Genomic DNA, 19,502 nt, shown 5'->3' with positions numbered 1-19,502 from the left:
TGGGGTAAGATCCATTTGAGGCGGTTCCAATTCCTGGCTTCTTCACTTGGGCCAGTAACTTGACTTGTCCTAGATTTAGGTTCCTCCCGTGTAAAAATGGGGATAAACCTAGTCCTAATCTCCATAGGGTGATTGATGTGAGGCTGTAATGCTCTTCTGTACGACTGGGAGGCCCAGCCACTGACAGGGTGAGCGGTCACAGGGCCACTGCTTGCTGTTGTTTCTTAAAGTCTTCGTGGTAGCAAAGGTAATCTGAAATGATGTATTTTATTATTTTAAAGGCTTTTTAATCAAGAGGGGGAAAAAAGTCAATGGCGAGATAATGCTCATTCTTTTGGTTTTTTTATTTCAGGAAAATTCAGTGTTTCCTTGTATGGAACTGCAGACTCAGAGGGAATTGTTGAAGTCCAACTCGTAGACCAAGATAAGAAAATGTTCATATGTGACAGCAGCTGGAGCATAACGGAAGCCAACGTGGCCTGCTTTGACCTCGGATTTCAGCAGTGAGCACTTGGATCCGCAGAGCTTCCCAGCACTGTTTTTCTTGTTCCAACTATTTGCTTTCTGATTACCGAATCGTTCTGTGCCTCGATTTCCCCATATGTAACCTGAGGAAGTTAGCTACCTTCCTCGTAGCACTGCTGTGAGAGTGAGGCATGTGCGTGTTTGCCTGGCAAGTCTGCCCCAGTGTCTGGATGTTTCCGAGAGTCGCGAACGTGTTCCTTACTGCCTGTCTCTACTCATCTGTCACTGTGTCCCCTTTTCACATCTCAGATTGTTCAAATGCGCCTTTCCTCTTTTTCTCCTCCATCAGCCTCGCAGAGGTTTGTCTCTTTGATTGGCCATTGTTATTTTTGTTATTTACAAATGGTTTCTTTATTTTCTACTTCATTAATCTTTACTGTTATCTTTGACTCTCCCTTCTTTTCCCTGTTGTATTTTTTCCTACTTCCTTGAGTCGAAGGCTTAACTCAACTGGTTTCAATTTTTCTTACTTTCCTAACATAAACATTGGAGGTGCATATTTCCCTGTAGGTAATGCTTCATGTACATGCCTCTGTAAGTGGTATTGTATTTCTTGTTTAGTTCAAAATATCTTCTGATTTTCAAGATAATTTCTTTGTTGACCCATATATAATTTAGAAGGTTTTTTTTGTTTCTGTTTTTACTTTCCATGTGAATATATTGGTTTGCTTTTGGTTAACTTTTTGTTATTGATTTCCTATTTAATCACATTGTGATCAGAGACTATCCTTGTATCATGGCAATTTTTTCTTTTTCTTTTTCTTCCTCTGTCGCCCTGGCTAAAGTGTAATGGTGTCATTATAGCTCACAGCAACCTCAAACTTCTGGGCTGAAGTGATCCTGCTGCCTCAGCCTCCCAAGTAGCTGGGACTACAGGCATGTGCCACCACTCCTGGCTAATTTTTCTATTTTTAATAGAGACAGGGTCTCACTCTTGCTCAGGCTGGTCTCAAACTCCTGACCTCAAGTGATCCTCCCTCCTTGGCCTCCCAGAATGCTAGGATTACAGGTGTGAGCCACCAAGCCTGGTCCAACTTTTTAAAATATTCGTTGAGACTTGCTTTGTGGCTGAGTGTTTTTTAAATGCTCCATGTGTGGGGTTCTATATAATGGATAAACATATGTATATATTTTATATATATATAAAATAGATAATCCATTAGAATTAGCAAGGTTATTAACTGCTTTCTTCAAATCTTTTTCCATTTATTTTCCATCTTTCTATATATTTATATTTTAAGTGTATCTCTTATAAATAGCATGTTACCTAGATTATTTTTTTAACTGAATATGACAGTCACTATTAACTGAAGAGTTTAGTCCATTTATATTACTGTGATCACTTACATTGTCAAATGTATTTTTCCTATCTTATTTTGGGCTTGTTTTTTCTGTGCTTTCATTTTTTTCTTTTCTAATTTCTATTAGATTAATAAAGATTTTTTTAATCTTCCCTCTTTCCCTCCTTTAGTTGGTTTGGAAATCATACATTATATTTCCATTCCCTTAATGGCTGTCTTCGAATTTATACTGTAAACCCTTGGCTCAGGAAGTCCTCATCTTCTTCAGTAATAATAGGAAAAATGCCATTATCCAGTCCAGTTTCCAGTATTTAGTTCCACCTTATTTTTATTTGCCCCAGAAGTTAATCACTGTCATTATATACTAAGCAATTATTATCATCGTGGTCAAGTCAATGCTTACTCAGATTTGCTTCCTGTTTACCAATTTCTTGGTCTATTCCTTTGTGCATCTCACTCCTTCATTCTGGATTCAATTTTCTTCTCCAATGATGTCTGCTGGTGGTTCATTAGTGAGAGTCTCTTACTGTAAAATTGAGCCAGAGGATATTTCTTATTTTCAGCAGTGAGTGATCTACAACTTCCTGGTTCAACCCAATAGTAGTAACTCTCCCGGGCTTTTTGATCTCTTCTTGCTCTTCTCATATTTTGCATAAGCTCATGAACAGACTCCTCTGATTTTGGCCAGTGTGAATTTCCCTTACTTCCTTCAGAGCTCATTTGAAGACACTCATTATATTTTATATGGTATTTTTAGATATTTTTTGATTGAGAGGTTTTTCCTATTACTTTCCTATCAGATTGTTCCAGATGGCTCTTGCTTGTTCTCGTAGCTCATCTTCATGGCTACTTTATTTTCATTATGGATCTGAAATCATTACAAACACCCTCCTTTTTGTTCTCTTTTTGCCTTTTGTTCTAATTAGTCTGATATTTATATTTCCATTACTGTTTAATTTCTGTTCCATTTCCCTGATGCATCTTTGCTCAGCTGTTTATTTTTCACCTGTTGTCCCCATTTACTTCTAAAGAGAAGCAAGGAGCGACTGATTGCCCTGGAAGAATCATTCCCTAGGACGATGCATCACTGAGGCAGCCTCTCCACACACATTCTGAACAAACTGAGAAGTCCAAGCCATGGCATATAGATGCCAAAATATCACCTTAATCCTATCAAGGCTGAACTGAGGATGCAGCTAAGTGTAAAAGCAAAATGGACCTACTAGAATTAAACTAACTTAACCCCCCAACTCTTAGGCAATGGTGGAACCAGCCAGGTAAACCTTACCGGGCAGGCAGAGAGACTCCCAAAAGGAAAAGATGGAAAGTATGAGCTCACAAGGCCTGATTCACGTTAATATTTACAAAATCCTCTGACCAAAGTGATCGAGTCCCTTTCCTGGAGAGAAAAGGATCTAAGGGCTATAGAGAGGCCAGGAATGACACAGCCCGGGTCAGAAGGAAACATCAGGAGTGAGAGAGAAGCCTCCCTCCTTAGTAAGAAACAAGGGAGAAGAAAACAGTATTTGCTGAGTGTTTCCCATTGTGAAGCCTGGCTAGTTTAAATTGATTATTTTAGTTAATCTTTACAAAACCCAGTGAGGTAGTTATATTCCTTTTTATAGGGGAAGGTATTCAGGCTCAGAGAATTTACGTATGTTGCCCAATCTGCAACTCACTTGTAGAGAACGAGAGGAAATTACTCTAGTCCCTTACCCCCCACAGTAAGGTTGGACATGCAAAGTCCTAATTAATTATTCTACCATAACGTTTCATTTATTCTATTTGCAGAGGTGCTCTCGGTATTCGAAAAAGGTTCAATTTTCCTGAGGAAACTTATTTAAATTCCACCGAATGTGTGCATGTGCTTTGTCGGGGATTCGAGACCAGTTTGGCTGAATGCACTTTTACTAAGAGAAGAGCCAAGGGTTACCAGGGTTTAGCGGGCGTGGTGTGTTACACACAGAACACAGGTTGGTGGAGAACTTGCCTGCTACTTTCCCTTCCTTCAGGGTCAGTAATCTCACACCAAGCCCACAGTACACAAATGACTGATGCTCACTTTCCAGTCACAGAGGCAGGGATATGGACTCGATCATGTTTGGGGCTTTCGAGCCTAAATTGGTGCTTTCCCCCCTATTGTATCTTTTTGCCATTCAAATATTCTTCTATCCAGGTTCCTAGAGAGGAAGCAAAGTTGCCAGACTCCCCTTTGCCTTGTTGGAACATCCAGATTGCCATAAGTTATTATGGCAAACACAAGCCAACCAAGCATGAGAAGCAACGTCGGCATCTCCTTCTGGAGTTCCAGCATATATAGAATACATTTCTTTAAAACCTTTCAGTGATCACATCAGCGGCTAGGTTTCCTGGTAGTCATTGCCACTTCTCCCTCCGTCCTGACGCTGGAATATTTTAGCCATATGTGTGGTTTCAAAGACCAAAGACGTAGCTGTCTTTTTTCAGTGCTAAGAAAAAAATAAAGTGCCATCTGGGAAGTAGGTGTGGGGCTTATTACAGTAGCAAGAAAGGAATGGGTGGGAGCCAGTGTTTGCCGAGGTCAGCAAGCATCTCTGATTCCAGATGCCACCTGCTTCAGACTTCCACGATCACAACTGCTTTTCAGAGATAATGACGGGACCTCCATAGGCCAGCGTTGGGGAATTTATTTTCCTTATTAATCATATGTACTGTGTTGACACTACCAATTCATCTTGTATCATTTTTGTTGAAGTCTCCCTTTGTCTTAATGATGTCATGATCCCCACAATGTGATAAGGATGTCATGCCACAACTCCATAAATAAATCTCATAAGGTTAATTCCTGCTTTGCAGAAGTACCAACAGATGAGTCCTTTGAGTGTGTAAACGGGAAACACATTCCTCGGACGAAGGCCTGTGACGGTGTCGACGACTGTGGGGACCGGAGTGACGAGCTGTGCTGTAAAGGTGACACGACTCCAGCCTTGAAGCCCCCAGATTCACGTTTCTGACTTAGAAAAGCAAACACAACTTTACCATGGAATTTCGGATTGCTCCTCATTCAGTGTTAAGAAATGGCAAAAAAAACCTCCCCCGCTTATGTTTACACAGGTTGCCAAGGTGACAGCTTCCTTTGCAAATCGGGGGTTTGTATTCCAAGCCAGCAAAAATGCAACGGTGAGGTGGACTGCATTACGGGAGACGACGAAGTTGGTTGTGAAGGTAATTAAACGTTTGGGGCGGCCTTTTTCCATTTTTGAATTCAAGGATTCGGAAACTTTCCTTTAGGTAGAGTGCAATCTTAAGGGACCACAGGTGGCTACAGCAGTAAGAATACGACTGGGTGGGCATTTTACCTCTTCATATTTTCATTTACTAAATGTCTGCTTATTTCAGGACTTTTTTTTTTTTTTTTTTTTTTTGAGACTGAGTCTCACTCTGTTGCCCGGGCTAGAGTGAGTGCCCTGGCATCAGCCTCGCTCACAGCAACCTCAAACTCCTGGGCTCAAGCGATCCTCCTGCCTCAGCCTCCCGAGTAGCTGGGACTACAGGCATGCGCCACCATGCCCGGCTAATTATTTTCTATATACATTTTTAGCTGTCCAGATCATTTCTTTCTATTTTTTATTTATTTATTTTTTTTTAGTAGAGACGGGGTCTCGCTCTTGCTCAGGCTGGTCTCGAACTCCTGACCTCGAGCGATCCTCCTGCCTTGGCCTCCCAGAGTGCTAGGATTACAGGCGTGAGCCACCGTGCCCAGCTGCTCAAGTTATTTTAATATATTCATTCACTCAGTGGATATCTATTAAGTTCCTACTGTATGTGCCAGGCCCTGTTCTAGGTGCCAGGGTTACAGCAGCGAATAACATTTCAAGAATTCCCGGCCTCTTCCTGGGTCTTACATTCTAGTGGTGGAAGAAAGACAGTAAATAGAAGAAATAAGTGAAATATTAAGTAAAGTAAAGACTACGAAGAAAAATAAAGCAAGGACAGAGGATATAAAATGTTTGGGGGGGTAAGTTTTGACATTTAGGCAGGGGACTCATGAAGCCGCGGCAGCCACGTGGGACAGGCTCCAGGCAGAGGGGACAGCACTGCAGAGTTCCTAGGACAGAAGCATTCCAGTACCTGCAAGGAAAGCAGCAAGGTGGTCAGTGTGACAGGTGGCACAGGTGATGGCAGTGAGGCACTAAGGGACAAACAGTAGCACGAGCACGAGGGGTGGGGGCCAGAGGTGTCCTTATAGCTACCTTCCCCAGGGGACCTGCCCCGTGGCGAGCTGGTAAATGCTCAACAGCAGCTGGCTTTGGAGAGAGACAGAGAAGCCTTGATGTGTAGCTTTTGCTGATTTCTGGGGGTGTAAATACTCCCACCTGGGTGACTTCAACCTATTGACAAGATGTCACAGGACAGAAGCTGGGCAGTCGGGGATACAACACTCTGGCGGACTGGCCAATCGAGGCCAGCACACCACCGGATCACTCCCAGCTGCCCATTGCAGTTTTCTGCACTTGTTCTACTTTTCCTTCTCAGCAGTAAACACCGGGAAAACAGAATCTATCTAATTATTTTTATATTCCAAATGTCCTAGGACAGGTGCCCTCCACGTGAACATTAAATAAATGTTGAAGATAGGTGTGGATAAATGAATTGATGTTAATTATATTTTGACATGACTTGATATGTTCAGTAGTAGACTTTACTAAAATTTTGTTTGATTTTCTGTTGATAATCAGTTCTTAAATTAAAGAATATACTTTTTAGAATTTCAAATCATGTAACTTCTCCCGAAGGGTGTACAAGCAGTTGAGCAGAAGTGCTTACTTGTTCACTAAATTTCATTCCGTCCTTAGGAAAGAGAGGAAGAAAGGAAAACTCTTCAGGGAGGAGGACAGTAAATCATGACTTTTGCTACAGTTTGATTTCTTCAGTAAAATTATATTTTGGGGTTTTTTTCTTCTCCTCTTCCTCTTCTTTGCCCTCCCCTTCCCTCAACTTAAAACTGTAAGGTTTAAGATCAAGGAACAAAATTTGTTAGTTTATTAGGAAAAAATCCTACTGCAGGAGAGTACCTACAACATAAATCTTATTTTTACATAAATTTATTGACTCTATATCCAAAATTCATTTAGTCAATTGTCATTGTTGCTTCCCTTTACCCTTCGTCAAGATGAGCTCTGCCTTTTGTATTCCAGTAATGGTTCTAATTTTTCCCTCTCCAAGAAAGGGCAAGTGGGAGCAGAGATGTAAAATAAAAACATTGATATATTCATTGACCTCTAAGTGCCAGGTCAGAATCCCTAAATCAAGGGAGGTTTGGATTATATCTTAGTTGCATTTATCTCTTATAAGCCCTCCTTTTATTAATATAAGTTAAAAATAATTATAAATTTTATGTAACAGTATAGTAAAATTGCTGTTGACTATGTATCCAAATGTATCTAAAGTATTAATCCCTTTTTAAAATTCAAGTTAAAACAATTTCCTTGCCATGATGAAATTCATGTGTTTAAATGCAAGATGAAAAAAAAAGAAAGAAAAAAAGAAAATAAATGCAAGATGAAAAATTTGTTTTGCAATATTAAAAATCAAAGTAAGATGGCATACTGTGGTTTCCTTTTATCTTTTTGTAACTATTAATTTAAATTGTTATACTAGTTCTGAAATATTAATGATCTTTGTATATTTTATTTAAATGAAAGTAATCTTTTTGCTATAGTCATTTTTTTTGTTTTGTTTTTAGGAGCCAGACATACTGCAATACAAGGTAAATCTATTTTATTTTTTTTTTGAGATGGGGTCTTGCTATGTTGCCCAGGCTGGCCTTGAACTCCTGGGCTCAAGCAATCCTCCTGCCTCAGGGATTACAGGTGCCTGCCACCTATTTTTGTAACAGAAAATTTGTATTACAGAATTGAAAACAAAAATAAGGTGCTATGGTTTTATGATATATGTGTAATATTAAGATATTGATATGGTATGTATTTTTTCTCAATTAAAAATTATCCCTTGCTGTGGTAAATGTTTGGTTCTGTTTTTTGTTTTTTTTTTCAGGCTTTGCACCTGTGGCTCAAGGTAAAGATTTTATTAACATCTTGGGATACTGAAAAATTGAAACAAACCTAAGGTTCTATTGGCTTATATTTTAATGTTTCCTATTTCCTGTGCTCGATATGACTGTGTGTTAGGGCCAGCCCAGCTTTAACCCAGTTTAGGCAGAGAGGCCTTTCTTCAACGTGACAAACTTTATTCACACACACCCCATGCACAGCCTGGTGACCAAAACGTCACCCACATCAGCCCTTCCCTGCACGGTTCACCTTTGCCGAATCCCTTTCTCCTTCTCCTGTCATTTTCCCTCAAAACCAGGGCAGCTCCTGAAGAAATTGCCACTGGAGGAAAGATAGCAACTTTTTATGATAGATGTTTTCTTATCTACTTATATCAGATGGATGTCCCCAAATCCTCCAACTCTTTGGGGCCACTCTTTTCTTTTTTGTTTTTGTGTCTTTGGTTTGGTTTGGTTGGTTTGGGGGTTTTGTTTGTTTCTTGGTTTTTTGTTAACAGGTCTCTTCACAAATAACTTTTCTTAAATATTTATATAAAATGACTCGAGTCGCCAGCCCACATAATGCCAGAAGTTCACGGTCCTCCTCGGGAATTCTTCGGATTCCTGGGGGACTTACCAGCTCAAGGTCACCCTGCTCTAAATGCCCAGTCTCCATGATTTTGTTGTGCTCCCTCTCACTTGCCATTCTGCCCTCTGAAGCTGCTGTTCTTTTTTTCCCTCCTCTCTGCTCTTCGTTCCTTTTTCCTTCCCTTCCCTCCTTTTCCTTCATCCTCCCTCCCTGGGGTCAGGCCTCAGGGGCAAAGGCATGAGTTAGTGACACACCTCAGCACCCTGTATGTGACCATCATCCGTCCAGGCCCGGCTCCTCACTTGTTTTACTTATTTATTTCTCTTTTTTTTTTTTTTTATTCTTATTTCAGCATATTGTGGGGGTACAAAAGTTTAGGTTATGTATATTGGCCTTGCCCCCCCTCCCCAAGTCAGAGCTTCAACCGTGCCCATCCCCTAGACAGTGGGCATCGCACTCATCCTGTAGGTATACACCCATCCCTTCCCCCACCCACATCTGCCCGACACCCGATCAATGTTGTTCCTAAATGTGCTCTTAGGTGATGATCAGTGAAACCAATTTGCTGGTGAGTACATGTGGTGCTTATTTTTCCATTCTTGGGCTACTTCACTTAGTAGAATGGGCTCCAGCTCTCTCCAGGAAAATACAAGAGGTGCTAGATCACCGTTGTTTCTTATAGCTGAGTAGTACTCCATGGTCACCAGACCTTAGATAGCCATTTTAAAGTGGTTTAATGTATACGCCTTTCTGTTTGTATGCATTCTTATCCGATGTGTGTTATTATCTTGTGAGCATATGTTTTTCATTTACATAGTATCGTGTTGTAGGTCTCAAGTTTCCTTTTTTTGTTCTTTTCACAAAGGGTTACGTTTTAAAGATCTGTCCGTGTTGCTCTGTGTTCGTCTAATCTGTTGCTTCTAACTGCTGCATAAAATCCTCCGCTCTGTTCATCTTTCACAATTTACTTTCCACTTTATCAGCAATGCACTTTATTATTTTATTTTTTATTTTTTGAGATAAAGTCTCGCTCTGTTGCCCGGGCTAAAGTGCCGTGGCATCAGCCTAGCTCACAGCAACCTCAAACTCCTGGGCTCAAGCGATCCTCCTGCCTCAGCCTCCCGAGTAGTAGCTGGGACTACAGGCATGTGCCACCATGCCTGGCTAATTTTTTCTCTATATATTTTTAGTTGTCCATATAATTTCTTTCTATTTTTAGTAGAGACGGGTCTCGCTCTTGCTCAGGCTGGTCTCGAACTCCTGAACTCAAATGATCCACCCTCCCTGGCCTTCCAGAGTGCTAGGATTACAGGCGTGAGCCACCGCGCCCGGCCTAGCCAAAATTTTATCTCTGCAAAAACAGATAGTTAAATTTTATGAAGAACAGAATCAGCAATGTGAATTATTGAAAGAAGGTTTCTATGGGGACGCGGCATTTCTGTGTGATGTCAAATCAAAACAACTCGAACATTCCTTTGCAAGGTAAAGCTAAGTCTACACATGGTATGTGGCAAAAAATCCAAACATTTCATAAAAAGGTATCTTTTTTCAAACACATCTTCTTCAAAAGGAAATTTCAGATGAATATTTTCCCCGGTTAGCAAAGGTCATTGATGAGCAGGATGACATATTCGAAGCATCTGAAGAATGCACAGCCGTTGTAGACCTATTAACTAGAGAGTATAATGAAAGGTTCACAGACTTTGAGAATCACAGCGTCACTCTCAAATGAGCATTTCAGCTTCACTTTGTTGATATCACCAAGGCACTTAAAGAACTGCAGATGGAATTGATTGGGCTCTCAGTAGATGACATGTTAAAGTCATCGTTTGATGCAAGAAAGATCCAATTGAAATATGGAAAAATGCAGTAGCATTCCCACGCCTTCAGCAACGTGCTCGAAAAATGCTTTCTTGCTTTTCTACCGCTTACTGCTGTGAATCTACATTCTCCTGCCTAACCCAAATCAAGGCACCCTGGAGGTCACAAATGAAATTAATGCGGCTTCCAACATGAAAAGGTTCCCACCCCTGTCTGGACTGTGACGTCTCAGCCACGTCTTCCTCCAAGGCAGAGCAACATGTTGGTGGGAATCTGCCTTCACATCCCCAGGCCGAGGAAATTATGATCCTGCCTAGGATGGCAGGGTGAAGATGGAAACGTCTTGTATAATTTCAAGAAAAAGTCCAAGGGGGAAAAGAATCTTTTTTTCTTACGACTCCTGCATCCCGGCTGCCTGATGCTGACCATACCTAGTACTGAAACCAGTGAAATATCTTTGTTTGCATGAACGCATAAGAAGTGTCTTATTCTGGACAAAATGAGAGGAGCCTTTTAAATGTCAGCTCAGGACTCTACTGGTCAGTGTTGGTGAGTGCTCCCTGCCCTAGGTGAAGACCCTGTGAATGCAGAGTTGAGCAGGAATCTTCTCTTCTCTGACCTGTGCATTTTGCCTGCTCTAAATACAGGAAACTGTGACACCAGAGTCTCACCACTCACTTATACCAAGAGACACCTCTAGTTTGTGCCAGAAAGAATTTCTATGCAGTTCCCCTTGAGCCTCTACAATGACCCAGCTACAGAAAGAAAATAAGATGACATGCTTTGGGGATTTTGTACGGTCCTTTTAAAGGGAACACAAATTTTCAAGGCAGAAAATCATTATCGAAGTGTAAATGGTTTTAATGATTTAATTTTCACTCTAAATACAACTTTAAACGTTGGGACTTTTTGTTTTATCGTAGAAGAAACAGAAACTTTGACTGCTGATATGAATGCAGGTAAGTTAACGTTACACTTTCTTATTAATGTTTCACTAGTTCAGACAGAAATTTTAACATGATTTGTGTATATGCATGTATATATATCTAACTGATTCAAGCAACAATTAACTTTGGTATCAACTGAAATTGAAAACATAACATTATTCTTCTCCTTTTCCTATCAGTTTTAGGAAAAACAGCGTAAATGATTCTTGAGAACTGTTTTTAAAACCGGGTTAATTTATATGGCTAATTTTGAAGTGAAAACAATACTCGAGTCCCATGTAAACTTTTTTTTTCCTCCCTTTTTTTTGACCCCTGGTAGAGCTCTTCTTAAAATATGTAAACTTTTTGATATGAACTTTGTCAGGTCAGTTTTGTCAGAACAACCAGATTTCAAGCATATAGGACGTATATTTTGGAATAGAAAAATAATAGATGTTAACTGAATTAACGTGTTATTTTGCAATGTTTTAAATTATGATAACAGAAAAACTTTGAAAATCTGTACCCTGGCTAGTTGTGCACTAAGAGGCCAATTAAATTAAAGTATTAAGTTCCTGGGAAGTTAGTAATTGATTAGAGATTTGGAGTCAGACATATTGCATTAAATCCTGACTCAGTTGTGTATTAGCTCTGTAACCTTAGGTGAGTAACTTAACCTCAAATACAAACTGGGACTAAAATAGCTCCCCGTTCAGGAGTGTTTTAAAGTGAAGTTCATGGAAGACTCCCTTCTAATTGTCAGTCCTCAAAATCGTTCATTCACAACTTCTCTCCTTTGGTACCTCCCTTCTTTTGGTATTTCCAAAATGATTAACAGTGACATAAATTTTCCTTTCTCATTTGGGGCTAATAAGCAAGTTTACAAACATTTTCATGACCTGGTAAAATATAGAAAATAAAGGGAGCATCTTACACATTTACTTTCTTCCGTTGTCATGAATTCTCTTGCAAATCCACGTCCTAAGTCCTGCTGTACTGTGTTTTCTCAGTGACAAAGGAGCCACATCTGCATGCTCCCAGAGGAGGGAAACATTGTCACATGTCAAATGGCTAAAAAGACACCCCCCAGTCTGCTGACCTTCTTGCCTAGGCGTCGCTGGCATGTCACCTCTCAGGGTTAAAATGATGATTAAATGAGATAAACTGTATACAAAGTGCTTAGTGTGGGGCCGGACACATAGAAAGCACTCGGTATTAATATCATTAATGCTAATATTAATGTTATTGAAAAGAGTTACACCTAAACAGCTTCTAGAAAGTAAAAACCATGAGAATGAGAAAACATAGGAACGTGCTTCCCTCCTGAGCTGTCACTGTGGCGAGACCTGCATGTGCAGCATGTCCCACCCGCTAGGGGCTGGCACATGTCCAAGCCCTTGGCCAGCCCGTTTCTGTCACTAGTCCACCTGTAGACAGAACGTCAGAGAATCAAGCCAGTTGTAGTATTAAGCCCGCATTTTCGACCAAGGTGCCTGGCACAGTTTAGCATTCCAAATAACTCACTAATGAATCCGGCCTGTTGTATGTTAGCTGTGATTCTGCTGTTTTTGTGGCATGGGTAATCAGGAAGTTGGCATGGGTAATCAGGAAGTATCTGTCCGCAGAGGCATGGGTGCAAAATAGTCATGGCACGGTCTCTCCCTTTCTTGAAGAAAGAAAACGGATAAAGTCATTGTTACCCAAACTGTCCTGTGGAGTTAAGAACAGCAGCCACGTGCGAAGGAAACGCGTGGTGGGAGGAAGCCTCGCCCAGGACGTGGTAAACCTGCAAGGAAACCACCGCGCACCTTCCCGGGACAGCCAGGGCTGGGGAGGAGCAGGAGGGCCGGTGTGATTGCGGGAGGCCGGGGGTCTTGCAGCAGAAATAGCTCAGGGCTGTTTGCAGTGCTCTGTTACAATGGCAGTGACCGCAGGAACGTTTTCTGCAGGGAGACTTCCCGTGGCAGGTGGGAATCAAGGAAGCCGACGGCATCTCCTGTGGGGGAATTTATATCGGTGGCTGCTGGGTTCTGACCGCTGCACATTGTGTCAGGTAAAAAATGTCCTCGCTACATTTTAGATTTCCTGAACCAATGCAAACGAGCAGTAGAGATTGTGGCAGGTGGTAAGCAAAAGCGTATCTGAGGTCACTTGAGGCCAAGAGTTCCCAATCAGCCTGGGCAACATAGCGAGACCCCATCTCTGAAAACAAGTTTAAACATTAGCCAGGTGTGGTGGTGTGGCCTTTCGTCCCAGTGACTGGGGAGGCTGAGGCAGGAGGATCCTTGCGCCTGGAAGTTCAAAGATGCAGTAAGCCATGATTGTGCCACTGCACTCCAGCCTGGGCAGTGCAGCAAGACTCTGTCTCTAAAAAACAAACAAACAGAATGCATATCTGAGAAAAGCCATGGATGTTCCACTCTATTAATGGCTAAATCTCCTCTGGTGTTCGTGACGGGAACTCCAGGGGCCAATCGCCCAGAACATTCTGTGTTCTCCACAGACCAAGCCGCTGAGCCCACTGGCAGGGGCAGATCGAACCCACAGGTGCCGAGTTACTTGGCTCGGCTCGATTGCCCGGTGGGAAAGTGGGTCGTACTTGCATTTCGTTCTCTGCTGTGCCCCATCTCTCTTTTCTCTGCCGTATGGCAAGAGCGATGATGTTTCCATACCCAGTTTGGATCACTTACAACTTGAAATTCAGTGGCTTCGCATCCCTCTTAGGATAAAAATCTAAACAAAACGTTTGACCTGGCCCATGACCCCCCTGTAACCTGACCCCTGCGTACGCTTGCCAATCTCATGGTGCCCACAGCGCCAACCCCTGCTCGCTTCTCCGCCCGCTATGGGCTGCTCTCAGCTACCCCAGTGCATTTGCTCCCCGCTGCAAAGGGACCTTTATGTGTTGTTCCCCCTGCCTGGAACGATCCTCCTTACCCTTGTTCCCTAGGAGCACTGCCCTAACGCGGTGCCTGGAATAGATGGCAGGTTCACACTAACTGTTTGTTGAGTGAATAAACGGAGTTAGCCTTTCAGCACTATTCAGGACCTCTGATCCAGAAAAATAACCCAAATTAATACGAATGACAGAATTCTCGGAACACTGTACATAAAAGTATCCTGAACAGCTCATTATCTCCTAGGGCATTGCCGTTTAACTATAAGGTGATTACCTAAGTCATCCTTCTAGAAGGATAAGGTCTGTTCAGTTTATTATGCTTGAGAAAGCAGAAAATACATAGATAATTCATTTTTGAAAGATTACCATTAAATGGTTTAAGTTTTATTGCTTAATGAAAACCCATTTTATGAAATACTTAATTGTCTGGAAATGCTAGACTTTGAGGTTTTTATTTAGTTTTAATTTTTTTTTTTTTTTTTGAGACACAGTGTTGCTCTGTTGCCCTGGCTAGAGTGCCATGGCATCAGCCTAGCTCACAGCAACCTCAAACTCCTGGGCTCAGGCAATCCTCCTGCCTCAGCCTCCCAAGTAGCTGGGACTACAGGCATGCGCCACCATGCCCGACTAATTTTTTCTGTATATATTTTTAGTTGTCCAGATCATTTCTTTCTATTTTTAATAGAGATGGGGTCTCGTTCTTGCTCTTGCTCAGGCTGGTCTCAAACTCCTGACCTTGAGCGATCCTCCCGCCTCGGCCTCCCAGAGTGCTAGGATGACAGGCGTGAGCCACCACTCCCGGCCACATTCACTATTTCAATAGGATTTTAAAGCAGCTACTATGTTTCAGGTATAATATGAGGCTTCAGGGCTGCAGAGAGGAACTAGAGCCCAGCTCTGACTTCAAGCAGCACAGGCTGGTGGGAAGAAAGGCATGTGAACAAATAAATACAGTGCAATGATAGCACGGAGTCAGTCTCAAGGCTCAGGATAAGGTCTGCGTGGTCTTTGCCCTGAGAATCTCTGGGGTTGCAGAGTAACGAGAGTATAGGGCCCAACTCCCCGGTTCCTCAACTATATTTCTGGCAAGATGCCGTCTGGCCTCTGCTTCCCACTGGCAGTGATGGCTCACACACCCCGAAGGTAGCAAACTCGCTCCGCTCCTGAGCAGCTCTGGTTGTTAGTGAGCTCTTTCTGCTCCTGCTACTGAGCAGCTACTGGATTATTCCTCCCTTTACCACTCACCACTGACCTAAATCTGCGCCGAGTAAACTTAACCTCACTGCTTCATGACAGCAAGAAGTTTAAAAATCTGGGAAAATGAAAAAAATCCTCTAACAGGTAGAATGTAAAGATGAAGTGTCAGAATTCTATACTTACCTTTCTTTCTCAATGTTTTATTTCCTCCTCCTTTTTTTTTTTTTTTTTGCCATAGAGTCAGCAAAATACACCGTTACCAAATCTGGACATCATTATTAGACTGGGTAAAATATAATCGTGAGATAAAAGTCGAACTGGTGAATAGAATTATTATCCATGAAAAATACAACGCAAGCACCTACCAAAATGACATAGCTTTGATAGAACTGAAAGGCTACCCCAACCCAAAAATCTGTGAGCTGCCTCAGTCCGTCCCAGCCTGCATCCCCTGGTCTCCATACCTGTTCCAACCTAACGACAGATGCATCATTTCTGGCTGGGGCCGAGGAAAAGGTAGGTTTTATAATTTGTGAATCAGAATCCAGGGGCTGAACATGAAGGGGCTAGACATGGCGTGGGTGCTAATTTCCTAGTACTCAGAGAGGAACATAGCTTCGTATCTAGAAAAGCGAGCATGCAGCCAAGGCTGGCTTCGAGGATTTGTGGCATTTACAGTCACCCAGCACCCTGCACTCAGGAGGGCCAGAAGGGCCCCATGCTCTACTGTCACCATCATGACATTTTGATAACTTTTGAAAGGGCCTCACCCCACATTTCCATTTTTCACTGGACCCTGCAAATTATGTAGCCAGTCAGTATCCAGGCTTTCAATGGACACATACACTCTGTTTGTGATTCTTTCTCAAGCCAATGTTTCGCGGTAGCCATTCACCAGGAAAAACTATATAGACAGCAGACACACAGCAGGGACTTTTGGGATCAGTTGGGGCAGATGTGGATGAAAGATAAAGAAGTTTGGAAGGGACAGCCTTGGTATGTGTTGAATCACTGGCTTGCACACCCCACCTCCTCTCTCCCCTCCTCTCTCCTTCCCCTGTCCCCGGGCCCCACCCAGCCCACACAGAGAAAGAGAACATTAGGAATTCATTCTTTGAACTTCTAAGAAGACTTGAGGTGAACACTTGACATGAATAAGAGATGTGGACAATTAGAACCAAATTATTAGAAAGACCTGCTGAATTAGAGTTTAGATTAGAATTAAACTACCCAACACTTTCCCCTTCGTCTTGAGGATTTAACCTTGAAATTTAGCTTCCTTTTGATCTCTTAAACTCTCTTTCGTGAGCAGAAACCCTAAGTAACTTCATTGCATTGGTCTTATAGACTCATACTCCAGCACATTCTTTATAAAATTGCCACATTGAAAAGTGTCAAATGTATCAATATGTTGAAATTGACCAAGATTTGTAGTTCATTTCATTTGAATACCCAACTTATAAAATACTAAATTTTATTAGGAAATAATTCATCCAGAGTTATTGTGTCCTTCTATTTGTTCTGTTTTTTTATGTACATTTTATTATGTACCTTTTATTATGTACATTTATAAGAATACACAAAAGCAAGAGATTAGAGTATAATACCCCCTTACTTATTCATCGTCCAGTTTCCACGGTTATCAACACTCTGCCATTCTTTTACCTCCCTGTGTCAACCAGGGTCCCAAGGGGGCAATTAGGAAGGTGTATTTACAAAGGGGTTAATTACAAAGATGTGAGTGGTGGGGCGTCGCAGAACCACAAGGGCTGGGCAGGCGACTGGGACTGGCAGTAGCAGAGCTGTCGCAATTCCCAGATCCCAAGACAGAAGAGAAGGAGAAGCTCCCAGAAGGAGAGATGTCAGGTAGATCGGGCTGCCTAGAGAGAAGCAGAGACCTTGGGCATAGCCAGCCCCGATCTCATTATCCTCCCTCCTGCTGGGATCCTCTTCCTCCCAAACCAGCTGGAGGCCAGAAGCCAGGGGTCTCCTGCAGGTGGGGCTGTCAGGACAGAGACACGTCTTTCCTGGCGTACATTAAATCATATCCCAGACACCGTGTCATTCCACACACGGATACTCCAGTGTATGTCTTTCCCAGATAACGATACGACACCATTTTCACACCCAACAAAATAAAACTGATTCCTCAATATGATCCAATGTTTAATATTCCTCATCTATTTATGAAAACATTTTTACAGCCAGATTATTTGAATCAAGATCCAAACAAGGTCCACATGTTGCACTTGGTGGCTTTGTTTCTTAAATCTCTTTTAACCTAGAACTGTCACCCCTTCCTGTTATTTAAAATGTATTCATTAAAGAAATGGAATAGTTCTTATTTTAGAATTTCCACACCTTGAATTTGGCTGATCGTATCCTTGATCTGGCATCTGGCATGTTCTTCCGTTCCATGTGCTCCCCATAAACTGGTAGTTCGATAGATTCTTATTCAATGATTAATTTATTAGTCAAATATGGCTCAACACATTTATTGAGCATTTACTAAAGTGCTAGGATTTCACTGGTAAAAAATACGGACCCAGTCAACAGACAAAGAGAAAAAGAGGTTCCCAGGCAGAAAGATGAAAGCCAGCTCGCCAGGCACTTACCGGCCACCTTGAAGTCAAGAGGTTAAAAATTCTGTGCTTTTACTGCCTCTACCTGGGTTCAGTTACAGCTCAAGACACTTACCATACAGGGGAGCCACCAGACACGAATGACACCCCCAGACAGCAGAATGTGGCAAAGTACCTTCAGAATCGTACAAAACAAGAGTGCAGGGGAGGGAGCTATCTTCTGAGCCATTAAAAATTCCTTACCGGTTTCAAAGACTTTTCCTGAGTTAGGGGAAGTAATAAATTACTAAGTTTTAAAAAAGCCCTTGTTCTGGGAAAGGCAGCCATCTCGAGACCAACTTGAAGTAAAGCTTGAGTAAATCAGAAACTCCTTCCTGATTTGCCATGTGCTTTGGTAGATTTTTATCTCCCTCTGCTTCTCAGGAGAGTAGAATACTATTCTACAATTAGCTACTACGTGTGCACTACGGTGCCAGGGTCTACGGGGGTGTCTTCGCAGGAAAAACCAGAGGTCTCTGTCCCTAGGTCGTTCACAGATCAATTGAGAGGAGGAGTCATTTGCCATAAGAGACTTAGCGTGTAATTGAATTACTGTGAGTTCGTGCATTAATTAATTACATAAATATTTGTTGAGCAACTACTTTGTGCTGGCACGATTCCAGGTGCCTACCCCCTGCCCTCCTGGAGCTTCGGGTGGCCAGGAACCTGCCCCGGAATGAGAAAATAAAAGTTGCTGAGATCTGGGCAAAAGGAGGAGGGGAGAAGGGGCAAAGATTCACTCCTTATCCCTGAGACATCTCACCCTGCATTCTTACGTTTTTCTCTTCTTCTCTAATCTGTCAGCAGTACCTGGCCTGTCTCTTGCCTTGGACCAAAGATGTGCAAGTCCTGAAACTTTTACTTAAATAGAAAGGAAATCCTAACTCCCCTTCAAATCCCTTCCCATAACTTAGGAAACGGATGTCCTCCCAGACACACACATTGATAACTTCATCTGTATTTCCTTTATTCAAACTTCTTATGTGAAAAAGTTGTTTTCACTCTAACAAGCGCTTTCAAGGAACTAGAGATGGTAAGAAGACAGGAGGTGTTTCTGTGGGAAGATCCCATCTCTGATTCCTGAACTCAGCAAGCAAAGGAGAAAGATTTTATCTCATTCATCGCAGGGCACCGGTTCTTTTTTAGTGAGTGTGACTTTAGACCACATGTTCAATAACGACCCCGTGCCCAGCCATCCAATTTTAGAAGGACGATTATAGAAATGGGGACACAAGGAGAGTACGATTAAATACACTAAGGCGTTGTCCTCAAAAGCGTATGTATGTGTTAAAGAATATATACTCTTTTATAGTCCTAATGGTTTACTAAGTTATGAGAGTATTTAGATTTCTCATTTGTGACTTCTAAATGTTTGTTTGTTTTCTCATTTTGTTTAGATAAACAAAGGGTCTTTTCACTTAAGTGGGGTGCAGTTAACCTAATTGGCAACTGCTCTAAGTTTTACCCAAATCGCTTCTACGAAAAAGAGATGGAGTGTGCAGGTGAGTGCGAAGTGGCTCATCTGGGATCCGTGTGTATCCTGCTGGCAAACACCTCCTCCTCCCCGCCTGTCAGCTCTGGGCCTGAACCCT

At 42.1% G+C, this 19,502-nt stretch overlaps 1 protein-coding gene across 1 annotated transcript in view; it reads left to right on the top strand.

Moving 5' to 3' along the window:
* CFI (complement factor I) overlaps positions 1 to 19,502 on the top strand; it is a 28,561-nt gene that overhangs the window by 7,024 nt on the left and 2,035 nt on the right. Inside the window, exons 3-13 of the mRNA XM_045537474.1 lie at positions 353 to 503; positions 3,618 to 3,799; positions 4,662 to 4,775; positions 4,920 to 5,030; positions 7,552 to 7,575; positions 7,863 to 7,883; positions 11,191 to 11,226; positions 12,867 to 12,973; positions 13,143 to 13,246; positions 15,528 to 15,805; positions 19,308 to 19,412. Of these exons, the coding sequence (XP_045393430.1) occupies positions 353 to 503; positions 3,618 to 3,799; positions 4,662 to 4,775; positions 4,920 to 5,030; positions 7,552 to 7,575; positions 7,863 to 7,883; positions 11,191 to 11,226; positions 12,867 to 12,973; positions 13,143 to 13,246; positions 15,528 to 15,805; positions 19,308 to 19,412 (1,233 nt within the window). The remainder of the gene's footprint in view (positions 1 to 352; positions 504 to 3,617; positions 3,800 to 4,661; positions 4,776 to 4,919; positions 5,031 to 7,551; positions 7,576 to 7,862; positions 7,884 to 11,190; positions 11,227 to 12,866; positions 12,974 to 13,142; positions 13,247 to 15,527; positions 15,806 to 19,307; positions 19,413 to 19,502) is intronic.

Source organism: Lemur catta, chromosome 26 (assembly GCF_020740605.2).
Source record: "Lemur catta isolate mLemCat1 chromosome 26, mLemCat1.pri, whole genome shotgun sequence".
NCBI classification, from domain to species: domain Eukaryota; kingdom Metazoa; phylum Chordata; class Mammalia; order Primates; family Lemuridae; genus Lemur; species Lemur catta.
This window is presented reverse-complemented; position numbering and strand designations above follow the sequence as displayed.